General features: G+C 64.7%; 1 protein-coding gene across 3 annotated transcripts in view; it reads left to right on the top strand.

Moving 5' to 3' along the window:
• AGXT2 (alanine--glyoxylate aminotransferase 2) overlaps nucleotides 1-17,802 on the top strand; it is a 223,534-nt gene that overhangs the window by 72,650 nt on the left and 133,082 nt on the right. The window contains exon 2 of one of the 3 annotated variants that reach the window (XM_078881642.1): nucleotides 14,363-14,765. In XM_078881642.1, coding sequence (XP_078737768.1) covers nucleotides 14,540-14,765 — 226 coding nt within the window. In that variant the 5' untranslated portion in view covers nucleotides 14,363-14,539. Of the gene's footprint in view, nucleotides 1-14,319; nucleotides 14,766-17,802 lie in introns of those variants that run through there. The other 2 variants (XM_078881648.1, XM_078881656.1) reach the window with 2 other exon arrangements.

Raw genomic sequence — 17,802 nt, forward strand, 5'->3', positions numbered from 1 at the left:
AAGAAGGCCCGGAAGAAGGCCCCGGAAGAAGGCCCAGAAGAAGGCCTGGAAGAAGGCCCCGGAAGAAGGCCCCGGAAGAAGGCCCGGAAGAAGGCCCCGGAAGAAGGCCCCGGAAGAAGGCCCGGAAGAAGGCCCGGAAGAAGGCCCGCAAGAAGGCCCGGAAGAAGGCCCGGAAGAAGGCCCCGGAAGAAGGCCCCGGAAGAAGGCCCCGGAAGAAGGCCCAGAAGAAGGCCCAGAAGAAGGCCCGGGAGAAGGCCCAGAGGAAGGCCCAAAGGAAGGCCCAGAAGAAGGCCCGGAAGAAGGCCCGGAAGAAGGCCCGGAAGAAGGCTCGGGAGTAGGCCCGGGAGTAGGCCCAGAAGAAGGCCCGGAAGAAGGCCCGGAAGAAGGCCCGGAAGAAGGCCCCGGAAGAAGGCCCCGGAAGAAGGCCCCGGAAGAAGGCCCCGGAAGAAGGCCCCGGAAGAAGGCCCCGGAAGAAGGCCCCGGAAGAAGGCCCGGAAGAAGGCCCGGAAGAAGGCCCGGAAGAATGCCCGGAAGAAGGCCCGGAAGAAGGCCCGGAAGAAGGCCCGGAAGAAGGCCCGGAGGAAGGCCCGGAGGAAGGCCCGGAAGAAGGCCCGGAGGAAGGCCCGGAGGAAGGCCCGGAGGAAGGCCCAGAAGAAGGCCCGGAAGAAGGCCCAGAAAAAGGCCCGGAAGAAGGTCCGGAAGAAGGCCCGGAAGAAGGCCCCAGAAGAATGCCCGGAAGAAGGCCCGGAAGAAGGCCCGGAAGTGGGCCTGGAAGTGGGCCCGGAAGAAGGCCCGGAAGAAGGCCCCAGAAGAAGGCCCCGGAAGAAGGCCCGGAAGAAGGCCCCGGAAGAAGACCCCGGAAGAAGGCCCGGAAGAAGGCCCGGAAGAAGGCCCGGAAGAAGGCCCAGAAGAAGGCCCGGAAGAAGGCCCCGGAAGAAGGCCCCGGAAGAAGGCCCGGAGGAAGGCCCCGGAAGAAGGCCCCGGAAGAAGGCCCGGAAGGCCAGGAAGAAGGCCCAGAAGAAGGCCCCGGAAGAAGGCCCGGAAGAAGGCCCGGAAGAAGGCCCAGAAGAAGGCCCGGAAGAAGGCCCGGAAGAAGGCCCGGAAGAAGGCCCAGAAGAAGGCCCGGAAGAAGGCCCCGGAAGAAGGCCCCGGAAGAAGGCCCGGAAGAAGGCCCCGGAAGAAGGCCCCGGAAGAAGGCCCGGAAGAAGGCCCGGAAGAAGGCCCCGAAAGAAGGCCCCGGATAAAGGCCCGGAAGAAGGCCCCGGAAGAAGGCCCCGGAAGAAGGCCCGGAAGAAGGCCCGGAAGAAAGCCCCGGAAGAAGGCCCCGGAAGAAGGCCCCGGAAGAAGGCCCGGAAGAAGGCCCGGAAGAAGACCCCGGAATAAGGCCCGGAAGAAGGCCCGGAAGAAGGCCCCGGAAGAAGGCCCCGGAAGAAGGCCCGGAAGAAGGCCCCGGAAGAAGGCCCCGGAAGAAGGCCCGGAAGAAGGCCCGGAAGAAGGACCGCAAGTAGGCCCGGAAGAAGGCCCGGAAGAAGGCCCCGGAAGAAGGCCCCGGAAGAAGGCCCCGGAAGAAGGCCCGGAAGAAGGCCCGGAAGAAGGCCCAGAAGAAGGCCCGGGAGAAGGCCCAGAGGAAGGCCCAAAGGAAGGCCCGGAAGAAGGCCCGGAAGAAGGCCCGGAAGAAGGCCCGGAAGAAGGCCCGGGAGTAGGCCCGGGAGTAGGCCCAGAAGAAGGCCCGGAAGAACGCCCGGAAGAAGGCCCGGAAGAAGGCCCGGAAGAAGGCCCGGAAGAAGGCCCCGGAAGAAGGCCCCGGAAGAAGGCCCCGGAAGAAGGCCCCGGAAGAAGGCCCCGGAAGAAGGCCCCGGAAAAAGGCCCGGAAGAAGGCCCGGAAGAAGGCCCGGAAGAATGCCCGGAAGAAGGCCCGGAAGAATGCCCGGAAGAAGGCCCGGAAGAAGGCCCGGAGGAAGGCCCGGAGGAAGGCCCGGAGGAAGGCCCGGAAGAAGGCCCGGAGGAAGGCCCAAAGGAAGGCCCGGAGGAAGGCCCAGAAAAAGGCCCGGAAGAAGGCCCAGAAAAAGGCCCGGAAGAAGGTCCGGAAGAAGGCCCGGAAGAAGGCCCCAGAAGAATGCCCGGAAGAAGGCCCGGAAGAAGGCCCGGAAGTGGGCCTGGAAGTGGGCCCGGAAGAAGGCCCGGAAGAAGGCCCCGGAAGAAGGCCCCGGAAGAAGGCCCGGAAGAAGGCCCCGGAAGAAGACCCCGGAAGAAGGCCCGGAAGAAGGCCCCGGAAGAATGCCCGGAAGAAGGCCCGGAAGAAGGCCCGGAAGAAGGCCCGGAAGAAGGCCCGGAGGAAGGCCCGGAGGAAGGCCCAGAAGAAGGCCCAGGAGAAGGCCCAGAAAAAGGCCCGGAAGAAGGTCCGGAAGAAGGCCCGGAAGAAGGCCCCAGAAGAATGCCCGGAAGAAGGCCCGGAAGTGGGCCTGGAAGAAGGCCCCGGAAGAAGGCCCGGAAGAAGGCCCCGGAAGAAGACCCCGGAAGAAGGCCCGGAAGAAGGCCCGGAAGAAGGCCCGGAAGAAGGCCCAGAAGAAGGCCCGGAAGAAGGCCCCGGAAGAAGGCCCCGGAAGAAGGCCCGGAGGAAGGCCCCGGAAGAAGGCCCCGGAAGAAGGCCCGGAAGAATGCCCGGAAGAAGGCCCGGAAGAAGGCCCGGAAGAAGGCCCGGAGGAAGGCCCGGAGGAAGGCCCGGAGGAAGGCCCGGAAGAAGGCCCGGAGGAAGGCCCGGAGGAAGGCCCGGAGGAAGGCCCAGAAAAAGGCCCGGAAGAAGGCCCAGAAAAAGGCCCGGAAGAAGGTCCGGAAGAAGGCCCGGAAGAAGGCCCCAGAAGAATGCCCGGAAGAAGGCCCGGAAGAAGGCCCGGAAGTGGGCCCGGAAGTGGGCCCGGAAGAAGGCCCGGAGGAAGGCCCGGAAGAAGGCCCCGGAAGAAGGCCCCGGAAGAAGGCCCGGAAGAAGGCCCGGAAGAAGGCCCGTAAGAAGGCCCGGAAGAAGGCCCAGTAGAAGGCCCGGAAGAAGGCCCGGAAGAAGGCCCGGAGGAAGGCCCGGAGGAAGGCCCAGAGGAAGGCCCGGAAGAAGGCCCGGAGGAAGGCCCGGAAGAAGGCCCGGAGGAAGGCCCGGAGGAAGGCCCGGAGGAAGGCCCGGAGGAAGGCCCGGAAGAAGGCCAGGGAGAAGGCCCGGGAGAAGGCCCGGAGGAAGGCCCGGAGGAAGGCCCGGAGGAAGGCCCGGAGGAAGGCCCGGAAGGCCCGGAAGAAGGCCCGGAAGAAGGCCCAGTAGAAGGCCCGGAAGAAGGCCTAGAAGAAGGCCCGGAGGAAGGCCCAGAGGAAGGCCCGGAAGAAGGCCCGGAAGAAGGCCCGGAAGAAGGCCCGGAAGAAGGCCCGGAAGAAGGCCCGGAAGAAGGCCCGGGAGAAGGCCCGGAGGAAGGCCCGGAGGAAGGCCCAGAATAAGGCCCGGAGGAAGGCCCGGAGGAAGGCCCGGAGGAAGGCCCGGAAGAAGGCCCGGAAGAAGGCCCAGAAGAAGGCCCGGAAGAAGGCCCGGAAGAAGGCCCGGAAGAAGGCCCCGGAAGAAGGCCCGGAAGAAGGCCGAGAAGAAAGACCGGAAGGCCCGTAAGAAGGCCCGTAAGAAGGCCCGGAAGAAGGCCCGAAAGAAGGCCCGGAAGAAGGCCCGGAAGAAGGCCCAGTAGAAGGCCCGGAAGAAGGCCCGAAAGAAGGCCCGGAGGAAGGCCCGGAGGAAGGCCCGGAAGAAGGCCCGGAAAAGGGCCCGGAAGAAGGCCCGGAAGGCCCGGGAGAAGGCCCGGAGGAAGGCCCCGAGGAAGGCCCGGAAGAAGGCCCGGAAGAAGGCCCGGAAGAAGGCCCGGAAGAAGGCCCGGAAGAAGGCCCCAGAAGAAGGCCCGGAAGAAGGCCCCGGAAGAAGGCCCGGAAGAAGGCCCGGAAGAAGGCCCGGAAGAAGGCCCCGGAAGAAGGCCCGGAAGAAGGCCCCGGAAGAAGGCCCCGGAAGAAGGCCCGGAAGAAGGCCCGGAAGAAGGCCCGGAAGAAGGCCCGGAAGAAGGCCCGGAAGAAGGCCCGGAAGAAGGCCCCGGAAGAAGGCCCGGAAGAAGGCCCCGGAAGAAGGCCCGGAAGAAGGCCCCGGAAGAAGGCCCCGGAAGAAGGCCCGGAAGAAGGCCCGGAAGAAGGCCCGGAAGAAGGCCCAGAAGAAGGCCCGGAAGAAGGCCCGGAAGAAGGCCCGGAAGAAGGCCCGGAAGAAGGCCCGGAAGAAGGCCCGGAAGAAGGCCCGGAAGAAGGTCCGGAAGAAGGCCCCGGAAGAAGGCCCCGGAAGAAGGCCCCGGAAGAATGCCCGGAAGAAGGCCCGGAAGAAGGACCGGAAGAAGGCCCGTAAGAAGGACCGTAAGAAGGCCCGTAAGAAGGCCCGTAAGAAGGCCCGGAAGAAGGCCCGAAAGAAGGCCCGGAAGAAGGCCCGGAAGAAGGCCCGGAAGAAGGTCCAGTAGAAGGCCCGGAAGAAGGCCCGGAAGAAGGCCCGGAGGAAGGCCCGGAGGAAGGCCCGGAAGAAGGCCTGGAAGACGGCCCGGAAGAAGGCCCGAAAGAAGGCCCGAGAGAAGGCCCGGAGGAAGGCCCGGAGGAAGGCCCGGAGGAAGGCCCGGAGGAAGGCCCGGAAGAAGGCCCGGAGGAAGGCCCGGAGGACGGCCCGGAAGAAGGCCCGGAAGAAGGCCCCGGAAAAAGGCCCCGGAAGAAGGCCCCGGAAGAAGGCCCCGGAAGAAGGCCCGGAAGAAGGCCCGGAAGAAGGCCCGTAAGAAGGCCCGGAAGAAGGCCCAGTAGAAGGCCCGGAAGAAGGCCCGGAAGAAGGCCCGGAGGAAGGCCCGGAGGAAGGCCCGGAGGAAGGCCCAGAGGAAGGCCCGGAAGAAGGCCCGGAGGAAGGCCCGGAAGAAGGCCCGGAGGAAGGCCCGGAGGAAGGCCCGGAGGAAGGCCCGGAAGAAGGCCAGGGAGAAGGCCCCGGAGAAGGCCCGGAGAAGGCCCGGAGGAAGGCCCGGAGGAAGGCCCGGAGGAAGGCCCGGAGGAAGGCCCGGAGGAAGGCCCGGAAGAAGGCCCGGAAGAAGGCCAGGGAGAAGGCCCCGGAGAAGGCCCGGAGGAAGGCCCGGAGGAAGGCCCGGAAGAAGGCCCGGAAGAAGGCCCGGAAGAAGGCCCGGAAGAAGGCCCAGTAGAAGGCCCGGAAGAAGGCCCGGAAGAAGGCCCGGAGGAAGGCCCGGAGGAAGGCCCGGAAGAAGGCCCGGAAGAAGGACCGGAAGAAGGCCCGGGAGAAGGCCCGGGAGAAGGCCCGGAGGAAGGCCCGGAGGAAGGCCCAGAATAAGGCCCGGAGGAAGGCCCGGAGGAAGGCCCGGAAGAAGGCCCGGAAGAAGGCCCGGAAGAAGGCCCCGGAAGAAGGCCCGGAAGAAGGCCCGGAAAAAGGCCCGGAAGAAGGCCGGGAAGAAAGACCGGAAGGCCCGTAAGAAGGCCCGTAAGAAGGCCCGGAAGAAGGCCCGAAAGAAGGCCCGGAAGAAGGCCCGGAAGAAGGCCCAGTAGAAGGCCCGGAAGAAGGCCCGGAAGAAGGCCCGGAGGAAGGCCCGGAGGAAGGCCCGGAAGAAGGCCCGGAAAAGGGCCCGGAAGAAGGCCCGGAAGGCCCGGGAGAAGGCCCGGAGGAAGGCCCGGAGGAAGGCCCGGAAGAAGGCCCGGAAGAAGGCCCGGAAGAAGGCCCAGAAGAAGGCCCAGAAGAAGGCCCGGAAGAAGGCCCGGAAGAAGGCCCGGAAGAAGGCCCCGGAAGAAGGCCCCAGAAGAAGGCCCGGAAGAAGGCCCCGGAAGAAGGCCCGGAAGAAGGCCCGGAAGAAGGCCCCGGAAGAAGGCCCCGGAAGAAGGCCCGGAAGAAGGCCCCGGAAGAAGGCCCTGGAAGAAGGCCCGGAAGAAGGCCCGTAAGAAGGCCCGGAAGAAGGCCCAGTAGAAGGCCCGGAAGAAGGCCCGGAAGAAGGCCCGGAGGAAGGCCCGGAGGAAGGCCCGGAGGAAGGCCCAGAGGAAGGCCCGGTGGAAGGCCCGGAGGAAGGCCCGGAAGAAGGCCCGGAAGAAAGCCAGGGAGAAGGCCCGGGAGAAGGCCTGGAGGAAGGCCCGGAAGAAGGCCCGGAAGGCCCAGTAGAAGGCCCGGAAGAAGGCCCGGAAGAAGGCCCGGAGGAAGGCCCGGAGGAAGGCCCGGAAGAAGGCCCGGAAGAAGGCCCGGAAGAAGGCCCGGAAGAAGGCCCGGAAGAGGGCCCGGAAGAAGGCCCGGAAGAAGGCCCGGGAGAAGGCCCGGAGGAAGGCCCGGAGGAAGGCCCGGAGGAAGGCCCGGAAGAAGGCCCGGAAGAAGGCCCGGAGGAAGGTCCGGAGGAAGGCCCGGAGGAAGGCCCGGAAGAAGGCCCGGAGGAAGGCCCGGAGGAAGGCCCGGTGGAAGGCCCGGAGGAAGGCCCGGAAGAAGGCCTGGAAGAAGGCCCGGAAGAAGGCCCGGGAGAAGGCCCGGAGGAAGGCCCGGAGGAAGGCCCAGAATAAGGCCCGGAGGAAGGCCCGGTGGAAGGCCCGGAGGAAGGCCCGGAAGAAGGCCTGGAAGAAGGCCCGGAAGAAGGCCCGGGAGAAGGCCCGGAGGAAGGCCCGGAGGAAGGCCCAGAATAAGGCCCGGAGGAAGGCCCGGAGGAAGGCCCGGAGGAAGGCCCGGAGGAAGGCCCGGAGGAAGGCCCGGAAGAAGGCCCGGAAGAAGGCCCCGGAAGAAGGCCCGGAAAAAGGCTCGGAAGGCCGGGAAGAAAGACCGGAAGAAGGCCCGTAAGAAGGCCCGGAAGAAGGCCCGAAAGAAGGCCCGGAAGAAGGCCCGGAAGAAGGCCCAGTAGAAGGCCCGGAAGAAGGCCCGGAAGAAGGCCTGGAGGAAGGCCCGGAAGAAGGCCCGGAAGAGGGCCCGGAAGAAGGCCCGGAAGGCCCGGGAGAAGGCCCGGAGGAAGGCCCAGGGGAAGGCCCGGAAGAAGGCCCGGAAGAAGGCCCAGAAGAAGGCCTGGAAGAAGGCCCGGAAGAAGGCCCGGAAGAAGGCCCGGAAGAAGGCCCCGGAAGAAGGCCCCAGAAGAAGGCCCGGAAGAAGGCCCCGGAAAAAGGCCCGGAAAAAGGCCCGGAAGAAGGCCCCGGAAGAAGGCCCCGGAAGAAGGCCCGGAAGAAGGCCCCGGAAGAAGGCCCTGGAAGAAGGCCCGGAAGAAGGCCCCGGAAGAAGGCCCCGGAAGAAGGCCCCGGAAGAAGGCCCGGAAGAAGGCCCGGAAGAAGGCCCCGGAAGAAGGCCCCGGAAGAAGGCCCGGAAGAAGGCCCAGAAGAAGGCCCGGAAGAAGGCCCGGAAGAAGGCCCCGGAAGAAGGCCCCGGAAGGCCCCGGAAGAAGGCCCGGAAGAAGGCCCGGAAGAAGGCCCAGAAGAAGGCCCGGAAGAAGGCCCGGAAGAAGGCCCGGAAGAAGGCCCCGGAAGAAGGCCTAGAAGAAGGCCCGGAAGAAGGCCCCGGAAGAAGGCCCCGGAAGAAGGCCCGGAAGAAGGCCCCGGAAGAAGGCCCCGGAAGAAGGCCCGGAAGAAGGCCCGGAAGAAGGCCCGCAAGAAGGCCCGGAAGAAGGCCCGGAAGAAGGCCCCGGAAGAAGGCCCCGGAAGAAGGCCCCGGAAGAAGGCCCGGAAGAAGGCCCAGAAGAAGGCCCAGAAGAAGGCCCGGGAGAAGGCCCAGAGGAAGGCCCAAAGGAAGGCCCAGAAGAAGGCCCGGAAGAAGGCCCGGAAGAAGGCCCGGAAGAAGGCTCGGGAGTAGGCCCGGGAGTAGGCCCAGAAGAAGGCCCGGAAGAAGGCCCGGAAGAAGGCCCGGAAGAAGGCCCGGAAGAAGGCCCCGGAAGAAGGCCCCGGAAGAAGGCCCCGGAAGAAGGCCCCGGAAGAAGGCCCCGGAAGAAGGCCCCGGAAGAAGGCCCGGAAGAAGGCCCGGAAGAAGGCCCGGAAGAATGCCCGGAAGAAGGCCCGGAAGAAGGCCCGGAAGAAGGCCCGGAAGAAGGCCCGGAGAAAGGCCCGGAGGAAGGCCCGAAAGAAGGCCCGGAGGAAGGCCCGGAGGAAGGCCCGGAGGAAGGCCCAGAAGAAGGCCCGGAAGAAGGCCCAGAAAAAGGCCCGGAAGAAGGTCCGGAAGAAGGCCCGGAAGAAGGCCCCAGAAGAATGCCCGGAAGAAGGCCCGGAAGAAGGCCCGGAAGTGGGCCTGGAAGTGGGCCCGGAAGAAGGCCCGGAAGAAGGCCCCGGAAGAAGGCCCCGGAAGAAGGCCCGGAAGAAGGCCCCGGAAGAAGACCCCGGAAGAAGGCCCGGAAGAAGGCCCGGAAGAAGGCCCGGAAGAAGGCCCAGAAGAAGGCCCGGAAGAAGGCCCCGGAAGAAGGCCCCGGAAGAAGGCCCGGAGGAAGGCCCCGGAAGAAGGCCCCGGAAGAAGGCCCGGAAGGCCAGGAAGAAGGCCCGGAAGAAGGCCCAGAAGAAGGCCCGGAAGAAGGCCCCGGAAGAAGGCCCGGAAGAAGGCCCGGAAGAAGGCCCAGAAGAAGGCCCGGAAGAAGGCCCGGAAGAAGGCCCGGAAGAAGGCCCAGAAGAAGGCCCGGAAGAAGGCCCGGAAGAAGGCCCCGGAAGAAGGCCCCGGAAGAAGGCCCGGAAGAAGGCCCCGGAAGAAGGCCCCGGAAGAAGGCCCGGAAGAAGGCCCGGAAGAAGGCCCCGAAAGAAGGCCCCGGATAAAGGCCCGGAAGAAGGCCCCGGAAGAAGGCCCCGGAAGAAGGCCCGGAAGAAGGCCCGGAAGAAAGCCCCGGAAGAAGGCCCCGGAAGAAGGCCCCGGAAGAAGGCCCGGAAGAAGGCCCGGAAGAAGACCCCGGAATAAGGCCCGGAAGAAGGCCCGGAAGAAGGCCCCGGAAGAAGGCCCCGGAAGAAGGCCCGGAAGAAGGCCCCGGAAGAAGGCCCCGGAAGAAGGCCCGGAAAAAGGCCCGGAAGAAGGCCCGCAAGTAGGCCCGGAAGAAGGCCCCGGAAGAAGGCCCCGGAAGAAGGCCCCGGAAGAAGGCCCGGAAGAAGGCCCGGAAGAAGGCCCAGAAGAAGGCCCGGGAGAAGGCCCAGAGGAAGGCCCAAAGGAAGGCCCGGAAGAAGGCCCGGAAGAAGGCCCGGAAGAAGGCCCGGAAGAAGGCCCGGGAGTAGGCCCGGGAGTAGGCCCAGAAGAAGGCCCGGAAGAACGCCCGGAAGAAGGCCCGGAAGAAGGCCCGGAAGAAGGCCCGGAAGAAGGCCCCGGAAGAAGGCCCCGGAAGAAGGCCCCGGAAGAAGGCCCCGGAAGAAGGCCCCGGAAGAAGGCCCCGGAAGAAGGCCCGGAAGAAGGCCCGGAAGAAGGCCCGGAAGAATGCCCGGAAGAAGGCCCGGAAGAATGCCCGGAAGAAGGCCCGGAAGAAGGCCCGGAGGAAGGCCCGGAGGAAGGCCCGGAGGAAGGCCCGGAAGAAGGCCCGGAGGAAGGCCCGGAGGAAGGCCCGGAGGAAGGCCCAGAAAAAGGCCCGGAAGAAGGCCCAGAAAAAGGCCCGGAAGGTCCGGAAGAAGGCCCGGAAGAAGGCCCCAGAAGAATGCCCGGAAGAAGGCCCGGAAGAAGGCCCGGAAGTGGGCCCGGAAGTGGGCCTGGAAGTGGGCCCGGAAGAAGGCCCGGAAGAAGGCCCCGGAAGAAGGCCCCGGAAGAAGGCCCGGAAGAAGGCCCCGGAAGAAGACCCCGGAAGAAGGCCCGGAAGAAGGCCCCGGAAGAATGCCCGGAAGAAGGCCCGGAAGAAGGCCCGGAAGAAGGCCCGGAGGAAGGCCCGGAGGAAGGCCCAGAAGAAGGCCCAGGAGAAGGCCCAGAAAAAGGCCCGGAAGAAGGTCCGGAAGAAGGCCCGGAAGAAGGCCCCAGAAGAATGCCCGGAAGAAGGCCCGGAAGTGGGCCTGGAAGAAGGCCCCGGAAGAAGGCCCGGAAGAAGGCCCCGGAAGAAGACCCCGGAAGAAGGCCCGGAAGAAGGCCCGGAAGAAGGCCCGGAAGAAGGCCCAGAAGAAGGCCCGGAAGAAGGCCCCGGAAGAAGGCCCCGGAAGAAGGCCCGGAGGAAGGCCCCGGAAGAAGGCCCCGGAAGAAGGCCCGGAAGAATGCCCGGAAGAAGGCCCGGAAGAAGGCCCGGAAGAAGGCCCGGAGGAAGGCCCGGAGGAAGGCCCGGAGGAAGGCCCGGAAGAAGGCCCGGAGGAAGGCCCGGAGGAAGGCCCGGAGGAAGGCCCAGAAAAAGGCCCGGAAGAAGGCCCAGAAAAAGGCCCGGAAGAAGGTCCGGAAGAAGGCCCGGAAGAAGGCCCCAGAAGAATGCCCGGAAGAAGGCCCGGAAGAAGGCCCGGAAGTGGGCCCGGAAGTGGGCCTGGAAGTGGGCCCGGAAGAAGGCCCGGAAGAAGGCCCCGGAAGAAGGCCCCGGAAAAAGGCCCGGAAGAAGGCCCCGGAAGAAGACCCCGGAAGAAGGCCCGGAAGAAGGCCCCGGAAGAATGCCCGGAAGAAGGCCCGGAAGAAGGCCCGGAAGAAGGCCCGGAAGAAGGCCCGGAAGAAGGCCCGGAGGAAGGCCCGGAGGAAGGCCCAGAAGAAGGCCCAGGAGAAGGCCCAGAAAAAGGCCCGGAAGAAGGTCCGGAAGAATGCCCGGAAGAAGGCCCCAGAAGAATGCCCGGAAGAAGGCCCGGAAGTGGGCCTGGAAGAAGGCCCCGGAAGAAGGCCCGGAAGAAGACCCCGGAAGAAGGCCCGGAAGAAGGCCCGGAAGAAGGCCCGGAAGAAGGCCCAGAAGAAGGCCCGGAAGAAGGCCCCGGAAGAAGGCCCCGGAAGAAGGCCCGGAGGAAGGCCCCGGAAGAAGGCCCCGGAAGAAGGCCCGGAAGGCCAGGAAGAAAGCCTGGAAGAAGGCCCAGAAGAAGGCCCGGAAGAAGGCCCCGGAAGAAGGCCCCGGAAGAAGGCCCGGAAGAAGGCCCGGAAGAAGGCCCAGAAGAAGGCCCGGAAGAAGGCCCGGAAAAAGGCCCGGAAGAAGGCCCGGAAGAAGGCCCGGAAGAAGGCCCCGGAAGAAGGCCCCGGAAGAAGGCCCGGAAGAAGGCCCCGGAAGAAGGCCCCGGAAGAAGGCCCGGAAGAAGGCCCCGGAAGAAGGCCCCAGAAGAAGGCCCGGAAGAAGGCCCGGAAGAAGGCCCCGGAAGAAGGCCCCGGATAAAGGCCCGGAAGAAGGCCCCGGAAGAAGGCCCCGGAAGAAGGCCCGGAAGAAGGCCCGGAAGAAGGCCCGGAAGAAGGCCCCGGAAGAAGGCCCGGAAGAAGGCCCCGGAAGAAGGCCCCGGATAAAGGCCCGGAAGAAGGCCCCGGAAGAAGGCCCCGGAAGAAGGCCCCGGAAGAAGGCCCGGAAGAAGGCCCGGAAGAAGGCCCCGGAAGAAGGCCCGGAAGAAGGCCCGGAAGAAGGCCCCGGAAGAAGGCCCCGGAAGAAGGCCCGGAAGAAGGCCCCGGAAGAAGGCCCCGGAAGAAGGCCCGGAAGAAGGCCCGGAAGAAGGCCCGCAAGTAGGCCCGGAAGAAGGCCCGGAAGAAGGCCCCGGAAGAAGGCCCCGGAAGAAGGCCCGGAAGAAGGCCCGGAAGAAGGCCCAGAAGAAGGCCCGGGAGAAGGCCCAGAGGAAGGCCCGGAGGAAGGCCCGGAAGAAGGCCCGGAAGAAGGCCCGGAAGAAGGCCCGGAAGAAGGCCCGGGAGTAGGCCCGGGAGTAGGCCCAGAAGAAGGCCCGGAAGAACGCCCGGAAGAAGGCCCGGAAGAAGGCCCGGAAGAAGGCCCGGAAGAAGGCCCGGAAGAAGGCCCCGGAAGAAGGCCCCGGAAGAAGGCCCCGGAAGAAGGCCCCGGAAGAAGGCCCCGGAAGAAGGCCCTGGAAGAAGGCCCCGGAAGAAGGCCCCGGAAGAAGGCCCGGAAGAAGGCCCGGAAGAAGGCCCGGAAGAATGCCCGGAAGAAGGCCCGGAAGAAGGCCCGGAAGAAGGCCCGGAGGAAGGCCCGGAGGAAGGCCCAGAGGAAGGCCCGGAAGAAGGCCCGGAGGAAGGCCCGGAGGAAGGCCCGGAGGAAGACCCAGAAGAAGGCCCGGAAGAAGGCCCAGAAAAAGGCCCGGAAAAAGGCCCGGAAGAAGGTCCGGAAGAAGGCCCGGAAGAAGGCCCCAGAAGAATGCCCGGAAGAAGGCCCGGAAGAAGGCCCGGAAGTGGGCCTGGAAGTGGGCCCGGAAGAAGGCCCGGAAGAAGGCCCCGGAAGAAGGCCCCGGAAGAAGGCCCGGAAGAAGGCCCCGGAAGAAGACCCCGGAAGAAGGCCCGGAAGAAGGCCCGGAAGAAGGCCCAGAAGAAGGCCCGGAAGAAGGCCCCGGAAGAAGGCCCCGGAAGAAGGCCCAGAGGAAGGCCCCGGAAGAAGGCCCCGGAAGAAGGCCCGGAAGGCCAGGAAGAAGGCCCGGAAGAAGGCCCAGAAGAAGGCCCGGAAGAAGGCCCCGGAAGAAGGCCCCGGAAGAAGGCCCGGAAGAAGGCCCGGAAGAAGGCCCGGAAGAAGGCCCAGAAGAAGGCCCGGAAGAAGGCCCGGAAGAAGGCCCAGAAGAAGGCCCAGAAGAAGGCCCCGGAAGAAGGCCCCGGAAGAAGGCCCGGAAGAAGGCCCCGGAAGAAGGCCCCGGAAGAAGGCCCGGAAGAAGGCCCCGGAAGAAGGCCCCGGAAGAAGGCCCGGAAGAAGGCCCGGAAGAAGGCCCCGGAAGAAGGCCCCGGATAAAGGCCCGGAAGAAGGCCCCGGAAGAAGGCCCCGGAAGAAGGCCCGGAAGAAGGCCCGGAAGAAGGCCCCGGAAGAAGGCCCCGGAAGAAGGCCCGGAAGAAGGCCCGGAAGAAGGCCCGGAAGAAGGCCCGGAAGAAGGCCCGGAAGAAGGCCCGTAAGAAGGCCCGGAGGAAGGCCCGGAGGAAGGCCCGGAAGAAGGCCCGGAAGTAGGCCTGGAAGAAGGCCCGGAAGAAGGCCCGGAAGAAGGCCCGGAAGAAGGCCCGGAAGGCCCGGTAGAAGGCCCAGAAGAAGGCCCGGAAGAAGGCCCGGAGGTAGGCCCGGAGGTAGGCCCGGAGGAAGGCCCGGAGGAAGGCCCGGAAGAAGGCCCGGAAGAAGGCCCGGAAGAAGGCCCGGAAGTAGGCCCGGAAGAAGGCCCGGAAGTAGGCCCGGAAGTAGGCCCGGAAGTAGGCCCGGAAGTGGCCTGGAAGTGGCCCGGAAGAAGGCCCGGAAGAAGGCCCGGAAGAAGGCCCGGAAGAAGGCCCGGAGGTAGGCCCATGTCTCTTCGTGTCTCCCCCGTGTCTCTCAGTGTCTCCCCCGTGTCTCTTCATGTCTCCCCCGTGTCTCTCAGTGTCTCCCCCATGTCTCCCCCGTGTCTCCCCCGTGTCTCTCAGTGTCTCTCAGTGTCTCCCCGTGCCTCCCCCGTGTCTCCCCGTGTCTCTTCATGTCTCCCCCGTGTCTCTCAGTGTCTCCCCGTGACTCCCCCGTTTCTCCCGTTGGCTCCCCCGTGTCTCTCAGTGTCTCCCCCGTGTCTCTCATTGTCTCTCAGTGTCTCCCCGTGTCTCTTCGTGTCTCCCCTGTGTCTACCCCGTGTCTCTCAGTGTCTCCCCCGTGTCTCTCAGTGTCTCTCAGTGTCTCCCCGTGCCTCCCCCGTGTCTCCCCGTGTCTCTTCATGTCTCCCCCGTGTCTCTCAGTGTCTCCCCGTGACTCCCCCGTTTCTCCCCGTGGCTCCCCCGTGTCTCTCAGTGTCTCCCCCGTGTCTCTCAGTGTCTCCCCGTGCCTCCCCCGTGTCTCCCCGTGTCTCTTCATGTCTCCCCCGTGTCTCTCAGTGTCTCCCCCATGTCTCCCCCGTGTCTCCCCCGTGTCTCTCTGTGTCTCTCAGTGTCTCTCAGTGTCTCCCCGTGCCTCCCCCGTGTCTCCCCGTGTCTCTTCATGTCTCCCCCGTGTCTCTCAGTGTCTCCCCCGTGTCTCTCATTGTCTCTCAGTGTCTCCCCGTGCCTCCCCCGTGTCTCCCCCGTGTCTCCCAGTGTCCCCCCGTGTCTCTTCATGTCTCCCCCGTGTCTCTCAGTGTCTCCCCCATGTCTCCCCCGTGTCTCCCCCGTGTCTCTCTGTGTCTCTCAGTGTCTCTCAGTGTCTCCCCGTGCCTCCCCCGTGTCTCCCCGTGTCTCTTCATGTCTCCCCCGTGTCTCTCAGTGTCTCCCCCGTGTCTCTCATTGTCTCTCAGTGTCTCCCCGTGCCTCCCCCGTGTCTCCCCCGTGTCTCCCAGTGTCCCCCCGTGTCTCTTCGTGTCTCCCCCGTGTCTCCCCCAGGCGGTGGGGCAGCTGACCGTCAAGTTGGCCGAGGTGGAGGCGCGGACGCAGCCAACAGGCCCGCACGCGGGACGGGAGCAACCGTCAACCGCCATTGTTGAAACCGCCGCCGTTTTCCCGGCGGCCACTCCACCGGAAATGGCCGCCATGTTGGCTGCCACGTAATCCGCGGCCGCCATGTTGGCTCGGGAGCCGTATGCGGCCGCTGCTACGGCTGCGACGCAGCGAGCGGCGGCCATTGTTCATGCGACGCCGCACGTCGGCGCCATGGCTGCCATGGCAACCGCGACGCCGTTGTCCACCGTGGGTGCCGCCGCGACTTCGCGCCACGCCGCGCGCGCGGGGTCTGCCGTCGGCGACGCAACAGCTCCGCACCATGCTGCGCCCGCCGGGGGAACCCCAGGTACGTCCGGGGCTCCGCACCTCGCCGCACCACGGGAGTTGCCGAGGGTGCCGCCGTGGTTCCGTGCATCGCCGCGCTGGCGGGGTGCGCTGCGGGTGTCGCCGCGGCCCCGTGCATCGCGGTGCCTGGGCGTTGCCATGCCGACGCCGCGGCTCTGCATCTTGCCGCGGCATGGGCAGCAGGAGCCGCCGCTCGGGCCGGCGCGCGCCTGGCTGGGCTGCTGCAGCTCTCCCGGGGCCTGTCACCAGCTGGCGCGGTGCCTGCCCTGGCGATTCGTGCCACATGGGGAGGCGTGCGCTCTGTTGATGGCCTGTGGGAACGCTGCCGTCGGCCTCCAGCCCTCATCGCTCAATTGTGTTATGTTGGCGTGTTTTGTCTAAGACTGCCCAATTGTCGGTTTTGGTGTGGTTTGTCTGGGCTGCTCAATTGTTGTTCTGTTGGCGTTTTTTTGTCTAGACTGCCCAATTGTCGGTTTTGGTGTGGTTTGTCTGGGCTGCTCAATTGTTCAATTGTTTGTTGGTGTGTGTTGTCTGGGCCATCGGGATTCCGCCTTTGTGGTGGTGAGTACCTGTGGTGAGTACCTGTGGTGGTGAGTACCTGTGGTGCTGAATACCTGTGGTGAGTACTTGTGGTGGTGATAACCTGTTGTGAGTATCTGTGGTGGTGAATGCCTGTGGTGAGTACCTGTGGTGGTGGAGTACCTGTGGTGAGTACTTGTGGTGGTGAGTACCTGTGGTGGTGAGTACCTGTGATGAGTACTTGTGATGGTATCTGTGGTGGTGAGTAACTGTGGTGAGCACCTGTGGTGGTGAGTACCGGTGATGAGCACTTGTGGTGGTGAGTACCTTTTGGTAGTGAGAACCTGTGGTGGTGAGTACCTGTGATGAGTACCTGTGGTGGTGAATACCTGTGGTGGTGAGTACTTGTGGGGAGTAGCTGTGGTGAGTACCTTTGGTGCTGAATACCTGTGGTGAGTACCTGTGGTGGTGAGTGCCTGTTGTGAGTATCTGTGGTGGTGAATACCTGTGGTGGTGAGTACCTGTGGTGAGTACCTGTGGTGGTGAGCACCTGTGTTGAGTACCTGTGGTGGTGAGTACCTGTGGTGGTGAATACCTGTGGTGAGTACCTGTGGTGGTGGAGTACCTGTGGTGGTGAGTACCTGTGGTGGTGAGTACCTGTGGTGAGTACCTGTGGTGGTGAGCACCTGTGTTGAGTACATGTGGTGGTGAGTACCTGTGGTGCTGAATACCTGTGGTGGTGAGTACCTGTGGTGGTGAGTACCTGTGGTGAGTACCTTGTGGTGGTGAGTACCTGCGGTGGTGAGTACCTGTGGTGGTGAGTACCTGTGGTGGTGGAGTATCTGTGGTGGTGAGTACCTGTGCTGGTGAGTACCTGTGATGAGTACCTGTGGTGGTGAGTACCTGTGGTGGTGAGTACCTGTGATGAGTACCTGTGGTGGTGAGTACCTGTGGTGGTGAGTACCTGTGATGAGTACCTGTGGTGCGGAATACCTGTGGTGAGTACATGTGGTGGTGAGTACCTGTGATGAGTGCCTGTGGTGGTGAGTACCTGTGTTGAATACCTGCGGTGGTGAGTACCTGTGGTGAGTACCTTTGGTGCTGAATAACTGGTGAGAACCTGTGGTGGTGAGTACCTGTGATGAGTGTCTGTGGTGGTGAGTACCTTGTAGTCAGTACCTGTGGTGGTGAGTACCTGTGGTGGTGAGTACCTGTGATGAGTACCTGTGGTGGTGAGTACCTGTGGTGCTGAATACCTGTGGTGAGTACTTGTGGTGGTGATAACCTGTTGTGAGTATCTGTGGTGGTGAATACCTGTGGTGAGTACCTGTGGTGGAGAGTACCTGTGATGGTGAGTACCTGTGATGAGTACCTGTGGTGGTGAGTAACTGTGTTGAGTACCTGTGGTGGTGAGTACCTGTGGTGGTGAGTACCTGTGGTGAGTACCTTGTGGTGGTGAGTACCTGCGGTGGTGAGTACCTGTGGTGGTGAGTACCTGTGGTGGTGGAGTATCTGTGGTGGTGAGTACCTGTGCTGGTGAGTACCTGTGATGAGTACCTGTGGTGGTGAGTACCTGTGGTGGTGAGTACCTGTGATGAGTACCTGTGGTGGTGAGTACCTGTGGTGGTGAGTACCTGTGATGAGTACCTGTGGTGCGGAATACCTGTGGTGAGTACATGTGGTGGTGAGTACCTGTGATGAGTGCCTGTGGTGGTGAGTACCTGTGGTGGTGAGTACCTGTGATGAGTACCTGTGGTGCTGAATACCTGTGGTGAGTACTTGTGGTGGTGATAACCTGTTGTGAGTATCTGTGGTGGTGAATACCTGTGGTGAGTACCTGTGGTGGAGAGTACCTGTGATGGTGAGTACCTGTGATGAGTACCTGTGGTGGTGAGTAACTGTGTTGAGTACCTGTGGTGGTTAGTACCTGTGGTGAGTACCTGTGGTGGTGGAGTACTTGTGGTGGTGAGTACCAGTGGTGAGTACCTGTGGTGGTGAGTACCTGTGTTGAGTACCTGTGGTGGTGAGTACCTGTGGTGCTGAATACCTGTGGTGAGTACCTGTGGTGGTGAGTACCTGTGGTGGTGGAGTATCTGTGCTGGTGAGTACCTGTGCTGGTGAGTACCTGTGATGAGTATCTGTGGTGGTGAGTACCTATAGTCAGTACCTGTGGTGGCAAGTACCTGTGGTGGTGAGTACCTGTGATGAGTGCCGGTGGTGGTGAGTACCTGTGGTGAGTACCTGTGGTGGTGAGTACCTGTGATGAGTACTTGTGGTGGTATCTGTGGTGGTGAGTAACTGTGGTGAGCACCTGTGGTGGTGAGTACCTGTGATGAGTACCTGTGGTGGTGACTGCCTGTGGTGGTGAATACCTGTGGGGAGTAGCTGTGGTGAGTACCTTTGGTGCTGAATACCTGTGGTGAGTATCTGTGGTGGTGAGTACTTGTGGTGGTGAGTACCTGTGGTGGTGAGTACTTGTGGTGGTGAGTACCTGTGGTGGTGAGCACCTGTGATGAGTA

This window comes from Lampetra fluviatilis, chromosome 3, assembly GCF_964198595.1.
Source record: "Lampetra fluviatilis chromosome 3, kcLamFluv1.1, whole genome shotgun sequence".
Lineage (NCBI taxonomy): Eukaryota > Metazoa > Chordata > Hyperoartia > Petromyzontiformes > Petromyzontidae > Lampetra > Lampetra fluviatilis.